This window comes from Pan troglodytes, chromosome 9 (assembly GCF_028858775.2).
Source record: "Pan troglodytes isolate AG18354 chromosome 9, NHGRI_mPanTro3-v2.0_pri, whole genome shotgun sequence".
In the NCBI taxonomy this organism is placed as follows: Eukaryota; Metazoa; Chordata; class Mammalia; order Primates; family Hominidae; genus Pan; species Pan troglodytes.
Window position 1 is genome coordinate 113,851,563 of NC_072407.2, and position 25,141 is coordinate 113,876,703.

The 25,141-nt window shown below is 42.3% G+C and overlaps 4 protein-coding genes across 22 annotated transcripts in view; 1 reads left to right on the forward strand and 3 right to left on the reverse strand.

Annotated features, from left to right (window-relative positions):
* ALG9 (ALG9 alpha-1,2-mannosyltransferase) overlaps nucleotides 1-9,268 on the reverse strand; it is a 101,919-nt gene extending 92,651 nt beyond the window's left edge. For 6 of the 18 annotated variants that reach the window (XR_010147081.1, XR_010147083.1, XR_010147082.1 and 3 more), the window contains exons 1-3: nucleotides 3,733-3,958; nucleotides 2,624-2,762; nucleotides 973-1,107 (exon numbers count right to left, since the gene is read on the reverse strand). Coding sequence is in view for 5 of the 18 variants with exons in the window: in XM_016919744.4 (XP_016775233.2) it covers nucleotides 973-1,107; nucleotides 2,624-2,762; nucleotides 3,733-3,863 (405 nt within the window). In the remaining 13 variants the exon portion in view is untranslated. 18 annotated transcript variants of the gene reach the window in all.
* On the reverse strand, nucleotides 7,189-11,879 carry FDXACB1 (ferredoxin-fold anticodon binding domain containing 1). The gene is made up of 5 exons (XM_508751.7): nucleotides 11,361-11,879; nucleotides 10,956-11,112; nucleotides 9,209-9,412; nucleotides 8,882-9,040; nucleotides 7,189-8,504 (listed from the first exon to the last, which is right to left on the reverse strand). Exons 1-5 carry the CDS (start codon nucleotides 11,530-11,532, stop codon nucleotides 7,322-7,324), a joined length of 1,875 nt encoding a protein of 624 aa, XP_508751.2. The 5' UTR covers nucleotides 11,533-11,879; the 3' UTR covers nucleotides 7,189-7,321.
* A 14-nt stretch (nucleotides 11,880-11,893) lies between these two features.
* On the forward strand, nucleotides 11,894-17,456 carry CFAP68 (cilia and flagella associated protein 68). 2 transcript variants are annotated; one of them, XM_016921976.3, is made up of 4 exons: nucleotides 11,894-12,023; nucleotides 15,769-15,999; nucleotides 16,521-16,587; nucleotides 17,153-17,456. In XM_016921976.3, the coding sequence occupies exons 1-4, from the start codon at nucleotides 11,979-11,981 to the stop codon at nucleotides 17,260-17,262; spliced, it is 453 nt and encodes a 150-aa protein (XP_016777465.2). In that variant the 5' UTR covers nucleotides 11,894-11,978; the 3' UTR covers nucleotides 17,263-17,456. The 2 variants fall into 2 exon arrangements, with proteins under 2 accessions (XP_016777465.2, XP_024203172.2); XM_024347404.3 differs by lacking the exon at nucleotides 16,521-16,587 and having other exon boundaries at nucleotides 17,153-17,379.
* Nucleotides 17,457-22,530: 5,074 nt separating this feature from the next.
* Nucleotides 22,531-23,197, reverse strand: LOC107967305 (putative ribosomal protein eL43-like). The gene is made up of 2 exons (XM_063784642.1): nucleotides 23,143-23,197; nucleotides 22,531-22,950 (listed from the first exon to the last, which is right to left on the reverse strand). The coding sequence occupies exons 1-2, from the start codon at nucleotides 23,195-23,197 to the stop codon at nucleotides 22,601-22,603; spliced, it is 405 nt and encodes a 134-aa protein (XP_063640712.1). The 3' UTR covers nucleotides 22,531-22,600.
* Nucleotides 23,198-25,141: the final 1,944 nt, after the last annotated feature.

A 25,141-nucleotide genomic window follows, 5' to 3' on the forward strand; every position in this document is an offset into this window, starting at 1 on the left:
GGAAGACAGAAGAACAGAAATTACTCAATGTGAACAACAGTTCATTCAGTTTGAGATCTTCCTGGTTCTTGGCATGACAGGTCATTTTCAGTTGAAAGCTGGACATTTTAGGTATTGCATTATGAGATTCTGGATTATTCATGGGCTCAGCATGCACTGTTGTGCTCCTACGATCTTATTTAAGCTTTCTGTTTTAGCTGGCTTCTTTTGATACTACTTCCCACTAACCCAGCAGGGAAAGAGCGTTAGTGGGAAGTCTCTACCTTGTTACCGCCAAGTGGAGGTAGAACTCGAGGTTCCCTACCAGGCCTCCACTGACAATTGAGAGAAAATAAATTGAAAACAGAGTCTCAAAGACCTGGGGGACTAATAACAAAAGATCTGACATTCACATCATCAAAGTTACAGAAGAAGAGGAAACCGGACAGGGCTGAAAAAGTATTCAAAAAAATAAAAACTAAAACCTTTCCAAATTTGGCAAAAGGAATAAGCCCAAAGATTCAAGAGGCTGAATAAACTCCAAACAGGACAAACCCAAAGAAATCCACACCAAGACGCATCATAGTCAATTTCTGAAAACTAATCAGGTTAGGTCCCAGTTAACATCTAATTATTTCTCAGCACTCTACTTAAATTAGACCCTCCTAATATGCTATTCCACCGTGCATTGTACTTTTCCTCCATAAGACCCACCATATTTAGAATGATTTGTTCAATGTTCATCTTCTCCACTAAACCACAAGTTTCATTAAGTCAGGGGCTTGGTTACTGTTATAGCCACAGCGCTTAATACAGTGTCTACTAAATAAAAGTTGTTCCATTAATGCTTGTTGAATGGTGAATTGGATAAATGATTCTTCTTCAAAAAAAGTTCCCTTTTAACTTCCAATTCATTTTGTCCTTTTCTCAAAACTATACCAGAGACTCACCTCTTGATCAATTGTGATTGCTTCCAGGTTGGTCTGCCCTTACCTTATTAGTTTGTAGAATTCTTGCATGAAATGCAGCTGGCCAGGCATGAAGCAACAGGTAAGCATAGGAGCGAATGGCATATGCTGGGGAATATTCCCAAGTCTGAAACCCTTCCCCATAGATGAGGTAGTGTGTCTAAAAATACAAAACAGATAGATTCAGGGTTATACTGGCCAAAAATCTCTGTTAAGCAGATGCAAGTGAAGTTTCTGAGCAGAAATATTAAAAACAAAGGCAGGCCAGGCACGATGCCTCACACCTATAATCCCAGCACTTTGGGAGGGCAAGGCAAGCAGGCTGCTTGAGCCCAGTAGCTAAAGACAAGCCTGGGCAACATAGCAAAACCCCATCTCTACCAAAAAAAAAAAAAAAAAAAAAAGTAGCATGGTATGGTGGTGCATGCCTGCAGTCCCAGCTACTTGGGAGGCTAAGCCAGGAGAATCACTTGAGCCTGGGAATTAGAGGTTGCAGTGAACCTAGATCATGCCACTGCACTCCAGCCTGGGCGATCTGCAATTGATGGATAAAAAAGGAATCAAAATGATACAATATTTAAAATATTAAGACATTATAAATTTTACAAGATTGCTGTTTGGTCAACACTGAAAGCTTAAATTTTACCTTCTACTTATTTTTTCTCAATACTCGTTAGCCAAAACAGAAAACCTCTAAATTTTATATTTTCCTTAAACAACCTACACTTAACAGTCTTCCTTCATTTTTTTAATTCAAAATGTGATTAGAAAATTTTACCTTTGAATTTTCTATAATAAAAGTCAACAGGTAATGTGTAAATCAATAAATAGCAATAAAAGTATACTATTTAGTAACACTATTTTGGTAACCGTCAGAAGAAATAACTTAAAAAGTGAAAAAAAGTGGTTGCTTCTGGAAAGTAGGATTTGGACACGAGAAGTGGAATAGAAAGCTACTGTTTTTCCTTTAGGTATTTTAGTAGTTGTTAACTTTAAAAACTATCTCCAGGTATTATTTTCATTTAAAAAAAAAAAGAAAATTACAAATTGCACCTTTGTGTAAACCAGCTAAATTCCCTACAGCCTTCAATAGCAGGTAAATCATCCGCTTAGAATACAAAAGTGAAAACATGTTACTGGCCAGGCCCAGTGGCTCACGCCTGTAATCTCAACACTTTGGAAGGCGAGGTGAGAGGATCGCTTGAGCCTAGGAGTTAAATACCAGCCTCGGCGACATAATGAGCCCCCATCTCTGTTTTTTGTTTGTTTGTTTTTTGAGACAGCGTCTCGCTCTGTTGCCCAGGCTGGAGTGCAATGGTGTGATCTCGGCTCACTGTAAACTCTGCCTCCCATGATCAAGCATTTCTCCTGCCTCAGCCTCCCGAGTAGCTGGGACTACAGGCGCCCACCACCATGCCCGGCTAATTTTTGTATTTTTAGTAGAGTCGGGGTTTCACCATGTTGGTCAGGCTGGTCTCGAATTTCTGACCTCAGGTAATTCACCCGCCTCAGCCTCCCAAAGTGCTGGGATTATAGGCCTGTTTTTTTTTTTTTTTTTAAGAAAATACAATTATTTTACTAGGAGTCAAACTTGTATATTATTTGTCTCTCGATTGGTAATAACACCTATGCTGCAAAATCAAGAACAAAAAGAGAAAACTAAAGAAATCACCTACTGGCTCCCAGTAGTTGAATGTTTCATCACAGTCAGAGATGTTGCTCAGGAGAGCAGCACATAACCTTGCTGAAAGCAGACACTTGAAAGCAGTAGATCCTTCAGGTGCCCAGACTTGTCCTGCTTTGTTCCCAGATAACCTGTTCAAAAGCAAAAAAAAAAAGCATGTCAGGAAGGACCTGCTAATCAGAAGACCTAAATCTAGATAGAAAGGACAAAAAGGGCAAGGGACATCAAAGCACTTAAGTTATTCACCTAAAAAGGTGAATGGCTAGTTGTTTTTTCTCAGTAAAATGAATAAAAATTCAGATTTTTAAGAAAAAATTTTTATGAGATAGGGTCTTGCTATGTTGCCCAGGCTGGACTTAAACTCCTAGGCTCAAGTAATCCTCCTGCCTCGGCCTTCTGAAGAATTGACTTTAATCACTCAATCACTCCTTCCACTTCCTGCTTTTAAGGCATAAATTAACTCATACACTTTAGCTCAATGCATTTATGACACTCCATTTATCCCAAGCCAACTAATCACTCACTTGAAGGCCACAAAGCTGTCATTCTCCTTTTCTTTCTTTTCTTAACAAGGTCATTGCTTTTCATGGCTTTATTCATTCCCCCTTATGTTCAGATAGAAGCCTAGGTGCAAGGTACATAGCCTACTCCAATTCCATATGTTGACAGCTCCCTTAACGCAGTTCTAACCTGCAGCCTCCAGGGTTTGGGAAGAGGTGATGGCGGGTTGGATGGGCCCAGTAAAGGGTCAGGACTTGAGGGAGAATAAAAGGAGCTGTGAGGAACAGCCGTAAAAGGTATACTCTTTGATCCTGTCTACATCTCCCACAGAGGCTGTGCCCACTCTAGGCCTGGCCCAGGAGCATCACAGATCCGCACTCCAAGGCAGTTTTACAGCGCAGTGGAGGGATCTAAGGTGGGCGAAGACTGAATGCTGACCCGCCCAGGAAGACCAATAGGACCTAGCTGAAGAGGGAGCTCGGGCCTCCGGCGGGGAGGCCAGGCCGGACTGAGCCCCGCGCGCCACAGCTAAGACCCTCCCGGGGGCAGCCCCGAACCGCCCCGCCGGCCGGCCACGCCCCTGCCGCGCCGCACACGTACTCTGTCCGGTGCTCCGCGCCGCCCGCCTCTCGGCTGCCCAGCAGCTCCCGCAGCTTGTCCGCAGCCGGGGCCGTATCCCCACTGCTGGCCCCACTGCCCTTCAGGCGCTGCCGAGCCCCTCGACTAGCCATGGCAAGCCTGGGGAAAAAAGAATTCGGCACCCTATGAAGTCGGTGAGCGCGCAGACATAGCTTTGGCTGCCAAACGGTGTCCGCCGAGGGACAAAAGACCGTGACATGCGCAGAAAATACTAAATTATGGCGTTACTGGGCCAATTGGGGCAGATCCCCGAGTAGCGAAGAAATAGAACCTGAGGAGTTTCTTCATCAGGGCTGTCCCATCCACCTGCTTCTAACTCTGGCCATTCCTACCTCCTTCCAACCCTCTTTTCCGTCACTTTTCAGCATTCTCCATTCTCCAAAAAAAAAAAAAAAAACACCACCTCTCAGCTCTCCTATTTAAATGAAAAAACAAATAGAAAGTGATTAAAGAAATCTACATAGTGAGATGTGAAGTATTCAGTTAAATATCACAGCACAGCTATCTACTAAAAGGTCCTTAAAATGTCATTTTTAACACCTTGCCTTCTCTGTATTTTGGTAGAGGCAGCCTGTAGCTAAAAACTGCTTCAGAGAGACAAACCGGTAATGGCAGAGTGTAGACTGATGAAATTCTGTGCGGCAAATTGAACCAGATGTCCATCACTGTCATCGCTACTACGGCATTGTGGTAGGCATTTTACATATTTTATCCTTTTTAAACTTAATACAACAACCTTGTTTTATTTATCAGGAAACTAAATAAACTTGGAGCTAGTAAATGGTGGAGCTATGTTCCAGCCCAGGACTATCTTACCGGAAAGCCCATGCTCTCTCTTCCCACCAGATCGGGTGAAAGGTCTTCATTTCCTACAATCATTTTTATACTGGCACATTGATGATATCATACCTGTGACCCCCATATCTTGGGGGTCATTCATCTAATCCTGACACTCTATCCACTCCTCTAATCACAGAGCTATATCCTACCCTGTCGAGCTCCATGCCAGTAAGTGGGACAAGTTTATAGAGGGAATGCTAATCTCTTGACAAGGTCTCAGAAGGTTGTGATTTCCTACTAAAAATTCCCAAGTATTGAAAATGGAGATTGATCATATTGCTTAATTCTCACATGCAGTCATTAGTTACCAAGTTCAAATATCCAGCTTAACTCTTTTTTTCTTTTCTTTTTCTTTTTTTTTGAGACAAGAGTCTTCCTTGCTCACCCAGGCTGGAGTGCAGTGGCACAATCTCAGCTTACTGCAACCTCTGCCCCCTAGGTTCAAGAGATTGTCGTGCCTCAGCCTCCCTAGTAGCAGGGACTATTGGCCACCACACTGGCTAATTTTTGTATTTTTAGTAGAGATTAGGTTTCGTCATGTTGGCCAGGCTGGTCTGGAACTCCTGGCCTCAAGTGATCCACTTGCCTCAGCCTCCCAGAATGCTGGGATTATAGGCGTGAGCCACTACACCCAGCCTAACTGTATCTCATATACCCATCTCCTCCTTTTCATTTAAGTCTAATGCAGGTCCCTCCCTATCTGTCTACGTAGGACTAACACAATAGCATCTCCACAGGGATCGCTCATCTCAAATTCATCCTGTGCAACATTATCCAGTTAATTTTCCAAAGCACTACTCTGGGGCACTTCCTTAATTAAAAACCACCGGATTTTTTCCTATTGCCTACCAAATAAAGTACAAACTCCTTATTCTAGCATTTGGTCTTCATGAACTCCAGCCCCAACTTACCGTTCCAATCTTATCTCCCACTACTTTCCTATGCACACTTTACATTCCAGCTAACTAGCCTAGAAAGTGCCCCCAAATGCTCCCTTATCTATATCTCTGTTTATGGATGTCCTCTGCCTGAAATGCACACCCTACTTGCCTAACAATTCTCCCTTCACATTCCTGCCCTTGTTTTAAGATCCAGCTTTCAAATGCTACCTTATACATGTACCAAGCACTACTGAGGATAGAAGAAAGGGATAAATCACATTACCTGCCATCAATTAGCAAAATAGTCAATGTGGAGAGCTCAGCAATAGATGTGTCTGTAAGAGATTCCTTGATTCTTTATCCCTCTCCCCAAACTTACTCGTATGGCAGTGTTTCCATCCAAGTTAATGACACTTCCAATCTTCTAGGTATTCAGGTCAAAAACCTAGTAGTCTTGCTTAATTCCTTTATTTCTCTAACCCCACACCTCTCTCGCCCACACACAAATGTTTAATTCATCAGCAAGTCCTTCCAAATATTATCCAACCCAACATTTTACCACCTTGGTCCAGGTCATCATTATCTCATTTGCATTACTGCAATAACCTCCTAATTTGTCTCTGTACTTCCATTCTTGCCTTCCCAAGTGCTTTTCTCCAAGAATAAATAAGACAGTCATGTCTCTCACAGAATATAATCCCAAATGTGGAGCCTAACTATTAACAGGAACATACATTACTTCACATTAGAGTACCGCATTCTGCAGAATCCTAAGCTAAGTTAATTTTCCAGTGTCCCTTAGAGATACTTACAACAGAAGGCCCCAAAATCCAGAGAGGCAAAGTTTAATCACAGTTGAACGATTACTGTTAAAGACTAGGGAAGAAGTAACAGAAAGTAGCAGAAAGAACATGGGCTTTAGAGTCAAACAGACCCAAATGTTAACCCTAAATCTGACACTTTATTCGTTCCATGACTTTCAACCACAGAATTAAAATGGTGATGATTATAATAATAATAATACCAAAATTAATGTGGAATATTTGCAATTTCCCAAGCTAATAAATGTTAGTCTGACGCCAAAAACTACTCTCATAAGGTGATTTAATGAAATGATACAACAAAGTTAAGGGAAGAGTAATTGACAGTGTGGAAAACATATTTATATTTGATGAGACACTTAAGTTCTACTGCCTGTTCAACAATAGAGCATCTAAAGTACAAGATGCTGTTTTGTTTATTGTTTTAGTCACTTCTCGGGACCAAAATATTACACAACTCCAAATGTCACCAATCACATTATAATCTATAAGTTTCAGTGATAGAGTCAAGGTATCTTTAAGATCAACTAACAGTAGGCCGGGTGCGGTGGCTCACATCTATAATCCCAGCACTTTGGGAGGCCGACGCCGGCGGATCACGAGGCCTGGAGATTGAGACCATCCTGGCTAACACGGTGAAACCTCGTCTCTACTAAAAATACAAAAAAAAAAAAAAAAAAAAAAAATTAGCCGGGCGTGGTGGCAGGCGCCTGTAGTCCCAGCTACTCGGAAGGCTGAGGCAGGAGAATGGCATGAACCTGGGAGGTGGAGCTTATAGTGAGCTGAGATCGTGCCACTGCCACTGCACTCCCGCCTGGGTGGCAGAGCAAGACTCCGTCTCAAAAAAAAAAAAAAAAAAAAAAAAAAATCAACGAACAGTAGCTATGGTCACAAAGTAAAAGATTTTACAAAAACAAAAATCCAGAAAGGACTACTGGTTGCAAGTTGGTAATTTTCCTCCACATCCCCCGCAATGAAGGATCACACTGCAGAAAAGGATTTACCAAACTACCGAGGTATAACATATAGGTGTTGTTGAATCTCCTTCCTAAACTGGGACTGCATTGATGCTACTTGCTGCTGGGTGAGGGCCTTGTCACAGGTCTGGTAGGTCAATCTATAGCAGAGACTGACCTGTTGAGTCTTTGGATGCTGGAAACGGCTAAGAAACTGTATGGATATAATAGCGTCCTGAGACACTGCTCGGGCCACAGTGTGAAACTCTAGTTCATCAAATCCTTTCTTCTGATCTATCCAAAAACTAACATCATGCACATAACATGGAGGATACAGAGAATGACTTTTAAAGGGTTCTATTTTGCCAGGGACAAAATTTTTCAGGAAACGGTTATCAAACGTCCACAACATTCTCCAGTCAGAGATACACCAGACAAGCATGGCTAATAAGTCCAAGTTCATAGACACAAACACAAAACACTGGTCTTTATGTATAACACTAGTGGCAGATGTGATAACAGACCCAATAATTAGATCCTCAGTACAATCTGGGCTAAAATTATGAGTCTTCACACGAATCATATAATCCTTTCCATTTGACTGAAGGACAAATTTGACTAAACTGCTCAGCTTAGAGCTCTCCGGCAATGTCTGGGTCAGCAGGCTATCTAGAATGCCCTTCAGATGATCCAGCAGTGATTGAAGACAGCCATCCTTCAGATTTTGATTAAACCCAAGGATAAATAAAGTTTCATGAAATGCTGGCATTGTGAAAGGCAAAATGTGGCACTTCTGAAAGACAGGTCCACTGAGGATGTGCAGAGAACCTGAGAGGAAGTCTGGTACTTCGATGACATCCTGAACATGCACTAGGAGAGAAGGTCTAAGGCAGATCTTGGCCTGGCCACAGGTTCCTTCACAAGCTTCTTCTTTACCATCTCTTCCAGGATTCTTGAGAAGGCTAAGTTCTGAAAATGACACTAGAAAGTCTTCCACATCTTGTGATGTCCCACCAGTCAGGGACTCAGAATTTGAGTTATCTTCATGGAGACTAATCCAAAAAGCAGCTGACAGAAAGTCACAATTCCAGAAAGGAAGAACACTGGTACCTTCCTGTGGCAGCAAAGGGTAGGAACACTTCAGCCTTTTTAGTGGGAAAACTTTGCCTAATTCAGCAATGAGTTTCTCATTTATGGTTTTGATAGGATGACATGAAGGTGCTTCCAGGAAACCCCTGTTTAAACACACACAAAAATAACTTTTCTAACTTAAGATAGTAAATAATTATAATGTAGCTAGAATTAAAAATACAAATAGCTGGACAGAAAAGAATTATCTTTAAATTGATCTTGAAAGGAAACAAAGGAATCATCTACCATAAGGAGAAACGGATGTGTATTTCAGAACTCTTGACAGCCACCATCCCTACAATATATCAGAAAATGTGACCATTTTTAATTCTAGAGATGCTTAAGGAGGCCACGCTGACAAATAAACATAGCACCAACATCACTAACAATTTATGCACCATCCATTCAATATATGGTTGCCATCAAGACAATCAGGATACAACTGGAGATGGAAGTGATTTCCAGCAAAATAACTGGTTACCTGTTCAACTTTCCTACAAGTGCTTCTGGTTCTGGAAAGGAAAACCACTGGTTACCCAGTTTGATCCTGAAGATTCTGGGTTGAGAACCTTCGAAAGGTAAGCTCCTGGTGAAGACATGGTTCAAAGCACCTTCTACATGAAAGGACTTATCTTGACTCCTGGCAAAATAGACACCAATATGAAGTCTGTCATTATTAAAATAAGCAAGTATTTTTAGAGACTGAATCAGTTAATTGGCAGGGCCTATTGAGTCTGTCTATGAGATTTTGTTATCCTTAGTGAGAGAGATGAAAACGCAGAAGGCTTAAACCTATGCTATTACCTACCTATATCCAGTGCACTTGTACCCTGCCACAGCCTTACAGCTGAATGGATACACGTCGCTTAAAATGAGCCCCCCCAGGGCTGCCATGGCAACCACTTGCCAACTGTTGTGCCATTCTCTCTGGGGCTTATCCGCAGGAGTTCCACCTTGTCCTCTACATAATGCCACGTGGACTTCTCCTTCCTCTGCAAGAACGTCTGCACAGCTAATAGGGAGAAAAGAAACACTAACTAATTATCATAAACAAGTGGAAATTACCACAGAAGTTGGCAACATACACATGGTTTGCCTGTGAAATAATTAAAATCCAATCATACCTATGTGCAAAAATCTATTAGACCTCAAAAAATGCAAAGAAAGTAGCTGGAAGTAAATAGAAGCATAAATTAAATGTTCAACCCACTCACTTGTAAGATTGGCTGACCAGGGTCTGCTTTGCATTTGTGTCGTTCATGCATATGTCACAGAAAGATCAATATCTGCACAGTTCCTATATATGATTCATTGCTTAGGCTGTTTCTTCCCATTTAGAAAGTTCTTTTCACTGCCCTCCTGAAATTCAAATACTAGTTTAAAATACCACCTCTGTCAAAACTTTATTGACAGCTATGCCCCATCAGACACCTCCAATAGTATCATGTCTTGTGGTATAATCATGTAAAGCACTGTTTTCAGTTCACAATAATTTTATGAGGCTGTTACTTTTTTTTTTTTTTTTTTTTTTTGAGATGGAGTCTTGCTCTGTCACCCAGGCTGGAGTGCAGTGGCACGATCTCAGCTCACTGCAACCTCCACCTCCCAAGTTCAAGCGATTCTCCTGCCTCAGCCTCCCAAGTAGCTGGGACTACAGGCACGTGCCAGCACAGCCAGCTAATTTTTATATTTTTAGTAGAGGCGGGGTTTTGCCACTTTGGCCAGGCTGGTCTCAAACTCCTGACCTCAGGTATCTGCTCACCTCGTCCTCCCAAACTGCTGGGATTACAGGCGTGAGCCACCACGCCTGGCCCAGTTAGTTACTATTAATATCCCTAGTTTACAGTTGAGGAAACGGAAGCATGTAAAGATTAAGTAAGCTTGCTTAAAATAACAACTGTTGGCCGGGCGTGGTGGCTCATGCCTGTAATCCCAGCACTTTAGGAGGCCAAGGCAGGCGGATCACAAGGTCAGGAGATCGACACCATCCTGGCTAACACGGTGAAACCCCATCTCTACTAAAAATACAAAAAATTAGCTGGGCGTGGTGGCGGGCGCCTGTACTCCCAGCTACTTGGGAGGCTGAGGCAGGAGAATGGCGTGAACCCAGGAGGCGGAGCTTGCAGTGAGCCGAGATTGCACCACACCACTGCACTCCAGCCTGGGCGACAGGGCGAGACTCTGCCTCAAAAAGTAAAAATAAATAAAAATAAAAAAATAACAACTGTTAAGTGGTGGGCTGGGATTTGAATCCAGGCAGTCTGGCTTCTAAGTGCACGTTCTTAGCCATTAGACTATATGGCTCTCATTATTTTGCACTGTCAAAAATAAATGATCCTCTTTTACACACCCAAGAGTACACTATTTGTACTTTCATTTAGCATTTAGGGTTTATATATCTGTCTTTCCAACTAAATTTGGGGTTCCTTTGGGGCTTTATAGTCTCTTCTAAACATATCATAGTAGCTTGCACGTGTGCCTTATGTTTGGGTACAGTAACTATGTTATGGACATCTTAAAAAACATTTTCCTTGTGAGGGCGCTCCTTTCCTCACCTTTGGAAAAATTTGGCAAGCAGTTCCCTGTTCTTGGCTACGCCAGCTTTGCGTCCACAATGCGGGAAGTTGAAATAAATTTGATCAAATTCTCTCTCGTGCAGTTCAAAGACATCTGCCAGATGGGTGCAGTCCACACCGAAACGTACATCGATACCTGGCAAAGATAGTTTGGGGGCGCAAAATATAGACAGGAGGATGCCTCAAGACATGGAACAGAAAAACTCTTCCTAACTTAAACCGTGCAGACCAGCCCAAGTCTGGGCACAAGGCCGGCTTTATGTGAATATCCGTGGGACGATCAAGAACAATCTCCACGTGGGTTACATCCCCACGCCCCCACCCTTTCCACTTTGGGACGCGCCGGCCGCTGGGCGGGGTTTCGCAGAGGGGCGGGCTCGCTACCTCGCTCGCGCAGGCGCTGCAGATTCTCCCAGGCCAGTGGATCCCGAGCCAACTCGGCCGGGCGCTGGAGGCAGGTGGCGGTAAGTTGAGTGCTCTGATCCAGCGTTTCGCTCAGAGCGGCGGCGAAGGAGAAATTCCCCTCCCCAACCAACAGGAGGCGCCGAGGGGCCATGGCCTCCACGGACTCCCGGCTCGCGTTCTCTGTGGCGCTCGTTTTCCGTCACTTCCTTCACGGATCTCTCTCCGCCCCGTCTTCACCCGTCACTAGTTGATGACGCACCCATGGCGCCTGGTTGTCTAGACGAGCCGGTGTACCGACTCCCCGGTGTACCGACTCCCCGGTGGATGATAACTATATGAGTGCAAAAGCGAGACGCGCACTCTCTTGTCCCCTCGCCCTTTCACCCCCTCGGGAAGATCAAAGTGTCTTTAGCCCAAGCATGGCCTTGAGCGACTTCATCACACCTGCATGAGGTCACAAGCGGTCACTAGCGCAGGGGGTTGAGGCGAGTTCTGGGTGAAAGAAACGGGGCGGGGCTGAGGCCAAGGAAGAGGTTGGACTGTGTCTCGCATGCTCCTGACGCAGAAGGTTTTGAAACTTTTTTCACCTCGTCTGAAATGGCTGCCTCCCAGTGTCTCTGCTGCTCAAAATTTCTCTTCCAGGTGCTTAAATCTCCTATCTTCTATTCGTTCAAGAAAGATTATTGAGTGTCTATGTAGGGGTGGGTTGCCCCTCCACACCTGTGGGTGTTTCTCGTAAGGTGGAACGAGAGACTTAGGAAAGAAAAAGACACAGAGACAAAGTATAGAGAAAGAAATAAGGGGACCCGGGGAACCAGTGTTCAGCATATGGAGGATCCCGCCAGCCTCTGAGTTCCCTTAGTATTTATTCATCATTCGTGGGTGTTTCTCCGAGAGGGTGATGTGTCAGGGTCACAAGACAATAGTGGGGAGAGGGTCAGCAGACAAACACGTGAACAAAGGTCTTTGCATCATAGACAATGTAAAGGATTAAGTGCTGTGCTTTTAGATATGCATACACATAAACATCTCAATGCTTTACAAAGCAGTATTGCTGCCCGCAGGTCCCACCTCCAGCCCTAAGGCGGTTTTTCCCTATCTCAGTAGATGGAACATACAATCGGGTTTTATACCGAGACATTCCATTGCCCAGGGACAGGCAGGAGACAGATGCCTTCCTCTTGTCTCAACTGCAAGAGGCATTCCTTCCTCTTTTACTAATCCTCCTCAGCACAGACCCTTTACGGGTGTCGGGCTGGGGGACGGTCAGGTCTTTCCCTTCCCACGAGGCCATATTTCAGACTATCACATGGGGGGAAACCTTGGACAATACCTGGCTTTCCTAGGCAGAGGTCCCTGCGGCCTTCCGCAGTTTTTGTGTCCCTGGGTACTTGAGATTAGGGAGTGGTGATGACTCTTAAGGAGCGTGCTGCCTTCAAGCATCTGTTTAACAAAGCACATCTTGCACCGCCCTTAATCCATTTAACTCTGAGTTGACACAGCACATGTTTCAGAGAGCACGGGGTTGGGGGTAAGGTTATAGATTAACAGAATCTTAAGGCAGAAGAATTTTTCTTAGTACAGAACAAAATGGAGTCTCCTGTGTCTACTTCTTTCTACACAGACACAGTAACAATCTGATCTCTCTTGCTTTTCCCCACAGTCTATTGCGTGCCAGGCCACTGTGAGGGTGGTTACGATATGTGGATGAACAAGATGTGGCCTATGATTTCAATGAGCCTGCAGTCTGGTGGGGAATGCACAGAGCAAAACAGGCAACTCTGATATGGCAGGGTGTGTGCTCTGGGAGCACACAGAAGAACGTTACCAAGTTTTGGGGCGAAGTGGGTCAAAGAGTCCTTGGATGAAGTAAACCCGAGTTGAAAGCTAAGAGGGTAAAAGTGCATCTTAACTGAGTCAAGAGGCGTGAAGAGGCAAAAGGAACAATATATGCAAAAGCTTGATGGAGAAACAGAATAGTTGAGTTTGGCTGAAACACAATTGGAGGGAGAGTAACAGATGAGACTGAAGAGTTAGGCAGGGGCCAGGTCATAGGGAGCGTTGTAAGCCTTTAAAAAAAATCAACTTTTATTTTACATATGGGGGTACAGGTACAGGTTTGTTACGTGGATATATTGCACCCAGGTAGGTTGCAGGTTTGCTACATGGGTATATTGCACCTAATAGATAGTTTTTCAACCCACACCACCCGCCCTCCCCACTCTTAGTTAGTAGCCTGCAGTGTCTGTTGTTTCCATGTTTAGGCCCATGTTTGCTCAATGTTTAGCTCCCACTTATAAGTGAGAATGTCAGAGGTATTTATACCAGAGCAACTCCGTCTTGAATAGGGGCTAGGTAAATAAGGCTAAGACCTGGGCTGCATTCCCAGTAAGTTAAGGCATTCTTAGTCACAGGATGAGATAGCTCAGCACAAGATACAGGTCATAAAGACCTTGCTGATAAAACGGGTTGCAGTAAAGAAGCCAGCTAAAATCCACCAAAACCGAGACGGTGATGAGAGTGATCTCTGGTCATCCTCATTGCTATACTCCCACCAGCGCCATGACAGTTTACAAATGCCATGGCAAAGTCAGGAAGTTACCCTGTATGGTCTAAAAAGTGGAGGTATGAATTAATCCACCCCTTGTTTAGCATATAATCAACAACCATAAAAATGGGCAACCAGCTGCCCTCAGGGTTGCTCTGCATATGGAGTAGCCATTCTTTATTCCTTTACTTTCTTAATAAACTTCCTTACGCTTTATAGACTCACCTTGAATTATTTCTTGTGTCTCTTGGGGTCTGGATCAGGACCCCTTCCGGTAACAAGAACATGCCGTATTTGGTTCTCTGTTCTGTTGTAAGCCATTTTAACAGACTGAATCTTACTCTGAAAACGGTGGAAAGCCACTGAAAGATTTTAAATAAGAAGATGATACAATTATACTTTCACTTTGAAAAATTCTGCTTTCCTATGGAGAAAGGTTTGGAGAGGAACAAGGCTGATGGCATGGCAGGATAAAACAAGAGGCAACTGCAATAATGGAGACAAAGCTGACAGTGATTTGAATTGAAATGTGGCAGTGGGAATGGAGGGTGGCAGTCTGATTCAAAAATCAACAAGACTTAGTGACTGGGTGAAAATTAAAGACAAGTCAGAGTCAAAGATAAGCCCCAGGCTTCTGGCTTGGACAACTGAGTGGATGGTGATGTCTGTCATTCCAGCCCTAGAGACAGTTACACCTAGATCTCCAGTATGAGTACCAGGCCCATTGGACTTTGTGGCACCAGCTACTCTGGTCATCATGTTGTTTGGTAACATCAGTGCATGCATCTGTCTTCACAAAGGCAGATGGTATGAGGGTAGTTACCTGGGATGTCATCCTTCAGTGCTGCATTATTGGCTTTGTTTCTGCCTGTGGAAAGGCAAGTGGGTGGTGACTCCCAAATCCTGGCCACTTGCCCATGGTAATCTGGGTGATTCTTTCTTTGCTTGGAGAACTGGGAAAGCCAGGTTTGTTGACATCTTTAAAGAACATGGAACAGCCAAGTAAGGATTTCTGTCACTCTCATAAGAAATCTTCAAACAGCTCAACCTACTCAGCATCAAGTTACTCTTCTTCAGGGAAGGTATCATCTTCCTAAGCCAGGGGGCCAGACTCACATTTTGGGGAAAAAGAAAGATTGAGCTTTTATCTTACCAAAAAAAATGAAATCAGACATTGATCATCTGGTATATGCAAACCAGATTGATTGGGAGAACAGGCAGAAGGACAGGGTACAATAATGAATAAAACAGATCCTGTCCTTAAGGGGCATACAGCTCTGTATAGGAGACATAATGCAGACTTAAAGCACTCTAATGTATGGTAAAAAGTTATAAATACAGGGAAAGATAAGATAAAGTTTTATGTGAGTTGAAAGAGAAGCTAACTTCAGGGAAGGCATCATTTGAGCTAGAAGGAAGGAAATGATCATTTATTACTCATTTATTGTGTTATCTAGTTACTCAACTCTCACTTCTTTTTGTTCTCTCTGACTGTAGCAGTGCTTTTAGTCCCTCAATGCCTACATCTCAAAATTACCTTAAAAATTTAGCTAATTCTCCATATTGTATTGGGAATACTGAAGTTTTTCCTGTCTCTTCACGGGGCCTGGGGAGCGGGGGTGTGGATTTAATCCATGTAGTCACCCACTGTTGCTGATTGAAAGAATGGATCAAAGGGTCCCAGGACTTAGAGAAGAAGAAACAGAACCATAACATAGCCTGGATCATTAGTACGGTGTGCTTGTGTTATACCTGGCTATGTAAAACAAGGGCAGGAAAAGATGCTTTTTCTCTTCTCTGGTTTATGCAATAAGCTTTTCTATTCTTGTCTTTTCCCAGAGACAGAACCTCGCCTGTTTCCTCAAAAACCCACACTGTGGCAGCCTTATTAATGCAGATGGCCATGGTGAAGTGTGGACAGATTGGAATAATATGTCCAAGTTTTTCCAGTATGGATGGAGATGCACCACTAATGAGAATACCTATTCAAACCGTACCCTGATGGGCAACTGGAACCAGGAAAGATATGACCTGAGGAATATCGTGCAGCCCAAACCCTTGCCTTCCCAGGTAATCTAACTTTGTCTTTTTTGTTTGTTTGTTTCCTTCTGTTGGCAAAAGAAATGTAGTGGCCATTTGAAATGCAGGGATGTAATAACTTCTGGTGCAGTGATCTCTCAGTTTTCAGTGAAGTGGTTGGGGCAGAGGAACAGTCTGCAGCTGAACCACCTATGCTACTTTACTGTCAAGTTGAATATTTTATTATCTGTAAGGTTTCAAAAGGAAGGGCAGTCCTCTTTTTCTCTTACTTCTGTTTGGACTTTATCTTTAGTCTACGGAAATTTATAATGTCTTCTGACTTAGACTAGCTTTTCCCCTGGTCCTTGCCTATCTAGACTTGTCATTTATCTGAGTCTTGCACTTAAATCGCTCCTAAACAAGCAAACGTACAAAACATGTGAAAGTTAGAAGGATAGAACTCAGTCCATCTAAAATATGACAGTCCGTGAGAATTCATGTCATATTGATCTTTATTTCCTGATGTTAGCTGTAGACTTCCAGATTCTTAATCTGTTAATTTTTCTTTCCAGTTTGGACACTACTTTGAAACAACATATGATACAAGCTACAACAACAAAATGCCACTTTCAACACATAGTACGTGGACTGTTTTTTCAAATTCTTACATTTTCAGAACCTAACTCAGTGACCGGCACATAGAAGGAACTCAAATAAAAGTAAACTGAATAGGTGAATAAGTGAGGCTGGGCGCAGTGGCTCACACCTGTAACCCCAGCACTTTGTGAGGCTGAGGCAGGCAGATCACTTGAGGTCAGGAGTTTGAGACCAGCCTGGCCAGCGTGGTGAAACCCCATCTCTACTAAAAAAAATACAAAAATTAGCTGGGCTTGGTGGCGCATGCCTGTAGTCCCAGCTACTCAGGAGGCTGAGGCAGGAGAATCACTTGAACCCGAGAGGTGGAGGTTTCAGTGAGCAGAAATTAAGCCACTGCACTCCTGCCTGGGTGACAGAGTGAGACTCTATCTCAAAAAAAAAAAAAAAAAAGGTGAATAACTAAATGAATGAGTAAACAGGTTTTTTTCTTCAATTTTAACAGGACTTACTGTCTATTCCCTAGAAATAAGAGCAAGATCAGTTACTAAAACTCCTTAGTGTTGACTGTTTTCATTTGTCTTTCCTTCCTTTTTTTTAATTCCCTCAGGATTTAAGCGAGAGCCTCACTGGTTCCCAGGACATCAACCTGAACTGGATCCTCCCCGATACAAATGCACAGAAAAGTCAACTTACATGAATAGCTATTCAAAGCCTTAAATTGGGCATCACTCAGGATGTGTATAAGATCTTAATATTGACTAGTTTCGCATCCAGGTTTCTAAGAAATGATAAGATACTTCACTTTTCCAGAGTGAAATGTAGGAGGGAGCACATTCTAAGTACAGCTAAAAATTTAGCTCACTGTAACACAGTTTCACTCTCTGAATAAATAAAGCAAAAAACACAGTAAATATTCTTTATCCCTTTTTTTGTTGTTGTTTTAACCAAGATTTAAATGTCAATTTTAATACAGCAACTCAGTTCTACATTTGGGGTGTTGTAGAAGGGCCTTAAAAAGAATTATTTCAGGCCAGGCACGGTGGCTCATGCCTGTAATCCCAGCACTTTGGGAGGCCGAGGCAGGTGGATCACGTGAGGTCAGGAGTTCGAGACCAGCCTGACCAACATGGTGAAACACTGTCTCTACTAAAAACACAAAAATTAGCTGAGCATGGTGGCTCACGCCTGTAATCCCAGCTACTCAGGAGGCTGAGGCAGGGGAATCGCCTGAACCCGAGAAGTGGAGGTTGTGGTGAGCTGAGATCATGCCACTGCACTCTAGCCTGGGTGACAGAGTGAGACTCTGTCTCAAAAAAAAAAAAAAAAAAAAAAAGAATTATTTCTCTGAAGTCTACAACCACTGTGGTCTTCCCTTCCTTCTGTCGTAGCAAGACCTCAGAATCTAGCATAACTTAGGCTAGGTTTGGCTAGATGCTTTCTGGGTATAAGCCAGAGTCATATAGTGCAACTTTGCTGTGACCTTAGTGAACATCCCCTCTTGAGGACTACAAAAACAAACGTAACTTTTTAAAATTATTATGGAGAATTTTACGTAAAACAAAAGTAGACAGGCTAGTCTAATGAACTCCCATGTATCATTACCCAGCATCAACTATTTATGACTAACTTACTTCTACTTTGTCTTATTGAATTAATTTTGGAGCAGATCTTAGAAATAGAATTTAATCTATAAAAATCTTGGTGGGCTGGGTGCGGTGGCTCATGCCTGTAATACCAGCACTTTGGGAGGCTGAGGTGGGTGGCTCACCTGAGGTCAGGAGTTCAAGACCAGCCTGGCCAATGTGGTGAAACTCCATCTCTTCTAAAAATACAAAAATTAGCTGGTCTTGGTGGCGGGCGCCTGTAATCCCAGCTACTTGGGAGGCTGAGGCAGGAGAATTGCTTGAACCCAGGAGGCAGAGGTTGCAGTGAGCTGAGACAGTGCCATTGCTCTCCAGCCTGGGTGACAAGAGCGAAACTCCGTCTCAAAAAAAAAAAAAGAAAAGAAAAAGAAAAAAAAATCTTGGTATACTGGCTGGGCACAGTGGCTCACACCTAATCCCAGCACTTTGGGAGGCTGAGGCAGGAGGATAGCTTGAGGCTGGGAGTTCAAAACCAGCCTGGGCAACATAGCAAGACCCCATCTCTACCAAAAAAATTTTTTTTAAAGATTTCAGTATATTTCTCAAAAAGATAAGGACTGTCAATTGTCTACTCCCCCCAACAAAGGTCACTAAGGAAACCTGTTGACTAAACAAAGCTCATTAAACCTATTGTAGTGTAGCAAAGGAGACCATCAACTTGACACAGAGTCTTGGTAATGATTCAAAGGGGGGATGTTAGAGTAAGGTATTTATAAGGATTTGAGATAAGGGTCCAACTGGTTTAAAATGAGTCAAAGTAGGGAACTAGTAGGGACTGAGAAAGGGTTGTGAATAGCTTAGGTTTGGTAAACTTAGGAAATCAACAGTCTTAATTTTAATATGGTTAAACTGATTAGTATTTCCTATTTTTTTATCTACTGTGTAAGAAGACACTATAATATATGGGCATTACTGAGAGATATTGCCCATATGTTGTCCTCGTAAGCAAGGAGATATTTTTTATCTCCCATATATTACCTCTCAAACCTTTGTTACTTTAGTTTCGAGATACAGATCCGGAATTTATGTTGTTACTCAGTAGTGAGGAAGTTTCTTTTTTTTTTCTAAATGGCTATCAAGTTGTCCCACCATTAGTTATTGAAAAGACCATAATTTTTTCACTCCTATTCAATGCCATTTTTATTGTAAATAAACTATGTACGTGTAGGTCTGTTTCTGGGCTACTATGTTCTATTAGTTTAATTGTCATTCCTTGTATTATCTTAGTTATGATGCCTTAATTGCACCATCTTAATTATGATGATTTTATTACATTATTATTATTTTATATCTTAATACCTAATAGATCAAATGCTTTCGTCTTGTTTTCTTCAAGAATATTAGCTATGTTTGAACTTTTGCATTTCCATATAAAATTTAGAATCAGCTTGCTCCATAAAATGACACTGTTAGGATATTGATTGAAACGGTATTGCATCATTAGGTCAGTTTTAGAATTTGAGTTCTCATTAATTCTAATAATTTATTTGTATGTTCTTACAATACAAATATTGTTTTATAGACACATATTTTAAGTTTACATATTTTATGTCTTATTCTATTTCCTATGTATCTAGCACATTTTAAAAATTGAGGTAAAATATACATAACATGGCTGGGCGCAGTGGCTCACGCCTGTACTCCCAACACTTTGGGAGGCCGAGGCTGGCGGATCACTTGAGGTCACGAGTTTGAGAGCAGCCTGGCCAATGTGGTGAAACTTTGTCTCTACTAAAAATACAAAAATTAGCTGGGCGTGGTGGCGGGCACCTGTAATCCCAGCTACTCCAGAGGCTGAGGCAGGAGAATCTCTTGAACCCAGGAGGCAGAGGTTGTAGTGAGTCAGTATCACGCTATTGCACTCCAGCCTGGGCAACAGAGCGAGACTGTCTTAAAAAATATATATATATATATCTCTCTATATATATATACATATATATATGTATATATATATATACATACATATATATGTATATATATACATATATATATGTATATATATACATACATATATATATGTATATATATACACACACATAACATAAAATTTACCATTTTAGCTTTTTTGTTGTTGTTGTTCATAGAGACAGGGTTTCACCATATTGCCCAGGCTGGACTCAAACTCCTGACTTCAAGCAGTCCACCTGCCTCAGCCTCCCAAAGTGCTGGGATTACAAGCATGAGCCACCATGTGTGGCCCATTATAGCTATTTTTAAGTGTATAATTTAGTGGCATTAAGTATTTTCACAATGTTGTGCAATGTTCACAATGTTGTACAACCATCACCTCTATCAATTTCCAGAACTTTCTCATCATCGCGAACTAAAACTCTGTACCTATAAAACAATAATGTCTCATTCCCTGACCCCCACTCCCTCAGCTCTTGGTAACCTGTATTCTACTTTCTGTCTCTATGAATTTACCTATTCTAGGTACCTCATTTAAGTGGAATTGTGTAATATTTGTCCTTCTGTGTCTGGCTTATTTTACTTAGCATAATATTTTCAAGGCTCATGTATATTATACCATGTATCTTCCTTTTTGTTTTGAGACAGCCTCTGTCACCCAGGTTGGAATGCAGTGGTGTGATCATAGCTCACTGCAACCTCAAACTTCTACACTCCAGGGATCCTCCCACCTCAGCCTCCCAAGTATCTGGGACTACAGGTGCATTCCACCACGCTCAGCTAATTTTTTAAAACAAATTTGGAGACAGGGTTTCGTTTTGTTTCCCACGATGGTGTCAAATTCCTGGGTTCAAGCGATCCTCCCACCTCAGCCTCCTCTTCTTTAAGATTGAATAGGCTGGGCACAGTGGCTCACACCTGTAATCCCAACACTCTGGGAGGCCAAGGCAGGCGGATCGCGAGGTCAAGAGATTGAGACCATCCTGGCCAACATGATGAAACCCTGTCTCCTAAAAAAATACAAAAATTAGCTGGGCATGGTGGTGTGCACCTGTAATCCCAGGTACTCAGGAGGCTGAGGCAGGAGAATCGCTTGAACCTGGGAGGAGGTGGTTGCAGTGAGCCGAGATTGCGCCACTGCACTCCAGCCTGGTGACAGAGCGATACTCTGTCTCAAAAAAAAAAAAAAAAGATTGAATAATATTCCATGCATATATATACCACAGTTTGCTTCTCCATTATCTGTTAATGGACACTTGGGTTGTTTTCACCTTTTAGCTATTGTGAAATATGCTGTTATGAACATTGGTATACAAGTATCTGTTTGTGCCCTGCTTTCAATTCTTTGAGGTATACATTCAGAAGTGGAATTACTGGATCATACCATAATTCTATATGTTTTCGTTTTGTTTTGTTTTTTTTTTTTGAGACAGAGTCTTACTCTGTCACCCAGGCTGGAGTGCAGTGGCGTGATCTTGGCTTACTGCAACCTCTGCCTCAGCCACCCAAGTAGCTGGGACTACAGGCACACACCACCAAGCCTCACCAAATTTTGTACTTTTAGTAGAGACAAAGTTTCGCCATGTTGGCCAACTGATCTCAAACTCGTGACTTCAAGTGATCGGCCTGCCTCGGCCTCCCGTAGTGCTGGGATTCCAAGCGTGAGCCACCACGCCTAGCCAATAATTCTAATTTAACAGTTTGAAAATGCCAAACTTTTCCATAATGGCTGTACCATTTTATATTCCTACCAGCAATACACAAGGGTTTCAGTTTCTCCATATTCTCATCAACGCTTATTTTGTTTTTGTTTGTGTCTTATAATAGCCATATTAGTGGATATAAAGTGGTATTCCATGGTGGTTTTGATTCATATTTTCCCTAATGGCTAATGATTAAACACCTCCTTTTCCTTTTTTTTTTTTTTGAGCTGGAATCTCGCTCTATTGCCCTCTGTCGCCCAGGCTGGAGTACAGTGGCACCATCTTGGCTCGCTGCAACCTCTTGCCTCCTGGGTTCGAGCGATTCTCCTGCCTCAGCTTCCCAAGTAGCTGGGACTACAGGCGCGTGCCACTGTGCCCTGCTAATTTTCGTATTTTTAGTACAGACGGGGTTTCACCATGTTAGCTAGGCTGGTCTTGAACTCCTGACCTCAGGTGATCCAACTGCCTAGGCCTCCCAAAGTGCTGGGATTACAGGCTTGACCTTGAGCATCTTTCTGTGTTCTTTTTGGCTATTTGTGTATCTTCTTTGGAGAAATGTTTTTCAAGTTCCTTGCCCATTTGTGAATTGGGTTGTTGATTTATTTGTTGTTGAGTTGTAGGAGTTCTTTATACATCCTTACATGTTCCAGATACTAATTTCTAATCAGATATAAGATTTGCAAATATTTTCTCTGATTGTGTAAATTGTTGTTTCACTCTCTCTCTCTCTCTTTTTTTTTTTTTAACATAAATTAACCCATTTATTATAGGCCAGTGATGTCTCAAAGAGTAGAGGAGCATCTACTGGTCTTTCAATTCCTTCAGTCTTCTGATGGCAGACTTCACCATGACAGCCGAAGTGGTGTTGTAGGTCCAGGCACTGCCAGCCACTGTCTTCATGCAGGAATTACAGTGCCTGATTTTCACAGCTCGTCTCTTCATCTTGGTTTTGCCACAGAAAGAGCAAGTGTACTTGGTGTGCTGGCTGATTTCAATTTCCTTCACCATTTTCCAGAGGGAGGCCCCATGGTGGGTCCTGTATTTACCGACTATTCCGACTTTCTTTTTTTTTTTTTTCTGAGACTGAGTCTTACTCTGTCGCCCAGGCTGGAGTGCAGTGGCACGATCTCGGCTCACTGCAACCTCTGCATCCCAGGTTCAAGCTATTCTCCTGCCCCTGCCTCTTCCTCCCCAGTAGCTGGGACTACAGGCGTGTGCCATCATGCCTGGCTAATTTTTGTATTTTGATTAGAGATGGGGTTTCGCCATGTTGGCCAGGCTGGTCTCGAGCTCCTGACCTCAAGTGATCCAGCCACCTCGGCCTCCCAAAGTGCTGGGATTACAGACGTGAGCCACCGCGTCCAGCCTCATTCCAACTTTCTTGGTGCATTTGGCCATGTCACCACAAACTAGGTCCAAGCCCAGAGAGGAAGATGTTGTTTCACTCTCTAGATATTGTCCCTTGATGCACAAAAGTTTTTAATGTTGATAAGTCCAATTTATCTATTTTTTGTTGGTGGTGCCTGTGCTTCTGGTGTTATATCCAAGAAACCATTGCTAAATACAGTGTTAAAAAGCTTTCCCCCTATTTTCTTCTAAGAGTTTTATAGTTTTAGTTCTTACAAAAGAGGTCTTTGGCTGGGCGCAGTGACTCATGCCTGTAATCCCAGCACTTTGGGAGGTCGAGGCAGGTGGATCACCTGAGGTCAGGATTTCAAGACCAGCCTGGCCAACACGGTGAAACCCATCTCTACTAAAAATTCAAAATTAGCCGGGTGTGGTGGTGCATGCCTGTAATCCCAGCTACTTGGGAGGCTGAAGCAGGAGAATTGCTTGAACCTCGGAGGTGGAGGTTGCAGTGAGCTGAGATCACACCATGCACTCCAGCCTTGGCAACAAGAGCAAAACTCTTGTCTCAAAAAATAATAATAATAATAAATTAATTAAAAATAAATAAAATAGGTCTTTGATACTTTTGGAATTAATTTGTATCTATAGTATAAGGTATATATAAGGCATGGGTCCAACTTCATTCTTTTGCAAGTGAATATTCAGTTTTCCCAGCACCATTTGTTGAAAAGACTGTCCTTTCCCCATTAAATGGTCATGTCACCCTTGTTGGAAATCATTTGCCCATATGCACTAAGGTTTATTTCTGGACTCTATATTCTATTACATTGATCTACATTCTGCCTTTTTGCCAATATCACACCATTTTGATTACTGTAGTTTTGTAATAAGTTTTGAAATCAGAAAGTCTAAGTCTTCCCACTTTGTTCTTTTTCAAGATTGTTTCAGCTCTTCAGGGTCCCTTGAGATTCCATATGAATTTTAGGATAGATTTTTTTTTTCTGCAAAGTCATTGGAATTTTGATAGGGATTGCATTGAATCTGTAATCAGTATGGCTAATATTGGTATCTTAATATTAAGTCTTCCAATTCATGAACACAGATGTCTTTCCATTTATTTATGTCTTCTTAATTTCTTTCAGCAATACATTATAGTTTTCACTGTATAAGTCTTACCTTCTTGGTTTATTCCTAAGTATTTTAGTCTTTTTGATGTTATTGTAAATAGTATTGTTGGCTTAATCTTTATTTCAGGTTACTAATTGTTAATGTATAGAAATGGAATTGATTTTTGTTTGTTGGTTTTGTGTCCTGCCACTTTGCTGAATTTGTATATTAGTTCTAATGGTGTGTGTGTGTGTGTGTGTGTGTGTGTGTAATCTTTAGGGTTTTCCACATGTAAGATCATGTCATCTGCAAACAGATAATTTTACTTCTTCCTTTCCAATGTGGATACTTTTATTTCTTTTTCTTACCTAATTGCTCTGAGCAGAACATCTAATAATATACTGAGTAGAAGTGGCAAAAGTGGGTATCCTTGTCTTGATCCTGATCTTAAACCTTTTATTTTTTTTCCAAGGACTGGCAATAGACTAAAACTTTTAGTTTTGGTGGAATTTTTGTTTTTTGTTTTATTTTTTATTTGTTGAGAGAGGGTCAAGTGCTAGAGTGTAGTGGCATGATCTTGGCTCACTGCAACCTCTGCTTCCCAGACTCAAGCTATACTCTCACCTCAGCCTCCCGAGTAGCTAGGACTACAGGTGCATACCACCAGGCCATGCTAATTTTTGTAGTTTTTGTAGAGATGAGGTTTCACCATACTGTCCAGGCTGGTCTCGAACTCCTGGGCCCAAGTGATCCTCCAGCCTCGGCCTCCCAAAGTGCTGAGATTACAGGTGTGAGCCCCCACACCTGGCCGAAACTTTTAATTTTATCATTGAGTTTGGTGTTTGCTGTGGGTTTTTCATATATGGTCTTTATTATGTTGAGGTA

What these genes read in the sequence shown, in the direction of transcription:
- LOC107967305 (XM_063784642.1), bottom strand. Translation starts at nt 23,197, where the DNA reads ATGGCCAAATGCACCAAGAAAGTTGGAATGAGGCTGGACGCGGTGGCT. An exon ending in GGACGCGGTGGCTCACGTCT is followed by an intron (nt 22,951 to 23,142) that starts GTAATCCCAGCA and finishes CTTGAACCTGGG; the next exon opens with ATGCAGAGGTTGCAGTGAGC.
- FDXACB1 (XM_508751.7), bottom strand. Translation starts at nt 11,532, where the DNA reads ATGGCCCCTCGGCGCCTCCTGTTGGTTGGGGAGGGGAATTTCTCCTTC. An exon ending in CTTGCCAAATTTTTCCAAAG is followed by an intron (nt 9,413 to 10,955) that starts GTGAGGAAAGGA and finishes TCTCCCTATTAG; the next exon opens with CTGTGCAGACGTTCTTGCAG. An exon ending in CTTGTAGGAAAGTTGAACAG is followed by an intron (nt 8,505 to 8,881) that starts GTAACCAGTTAT and finishes GTGTTTAAACAG; the next exon opens with GGGTTTCCTGGAAGCACCTT.
- CFAP68 (XM_016921976.3), top strand. Translation starts at nt 11,979, where the DNA reads ATGGCTGCCTCCCAGTGTCTCTGCTGCTCAAAATTTCTCTTCCAG. An exon ending in CCAAACCCTTGCCTTCCCAG is followed by an intron (nt 16,000 to 16,520) that starts GTAATCTAACTT and finishes TTTTCTTTCCAG; the next exon opens with TTTGGACACTACTTTGAAAC. An exon ending in AATGCCACTTTCAACACATA is followed by an intron (nt 16,588 to 17,152) that starts GTACGTGGACTG and finishes TAATTCCCTCAG; the next exon opens with GATTTAAGCGAGAGCCTCAC.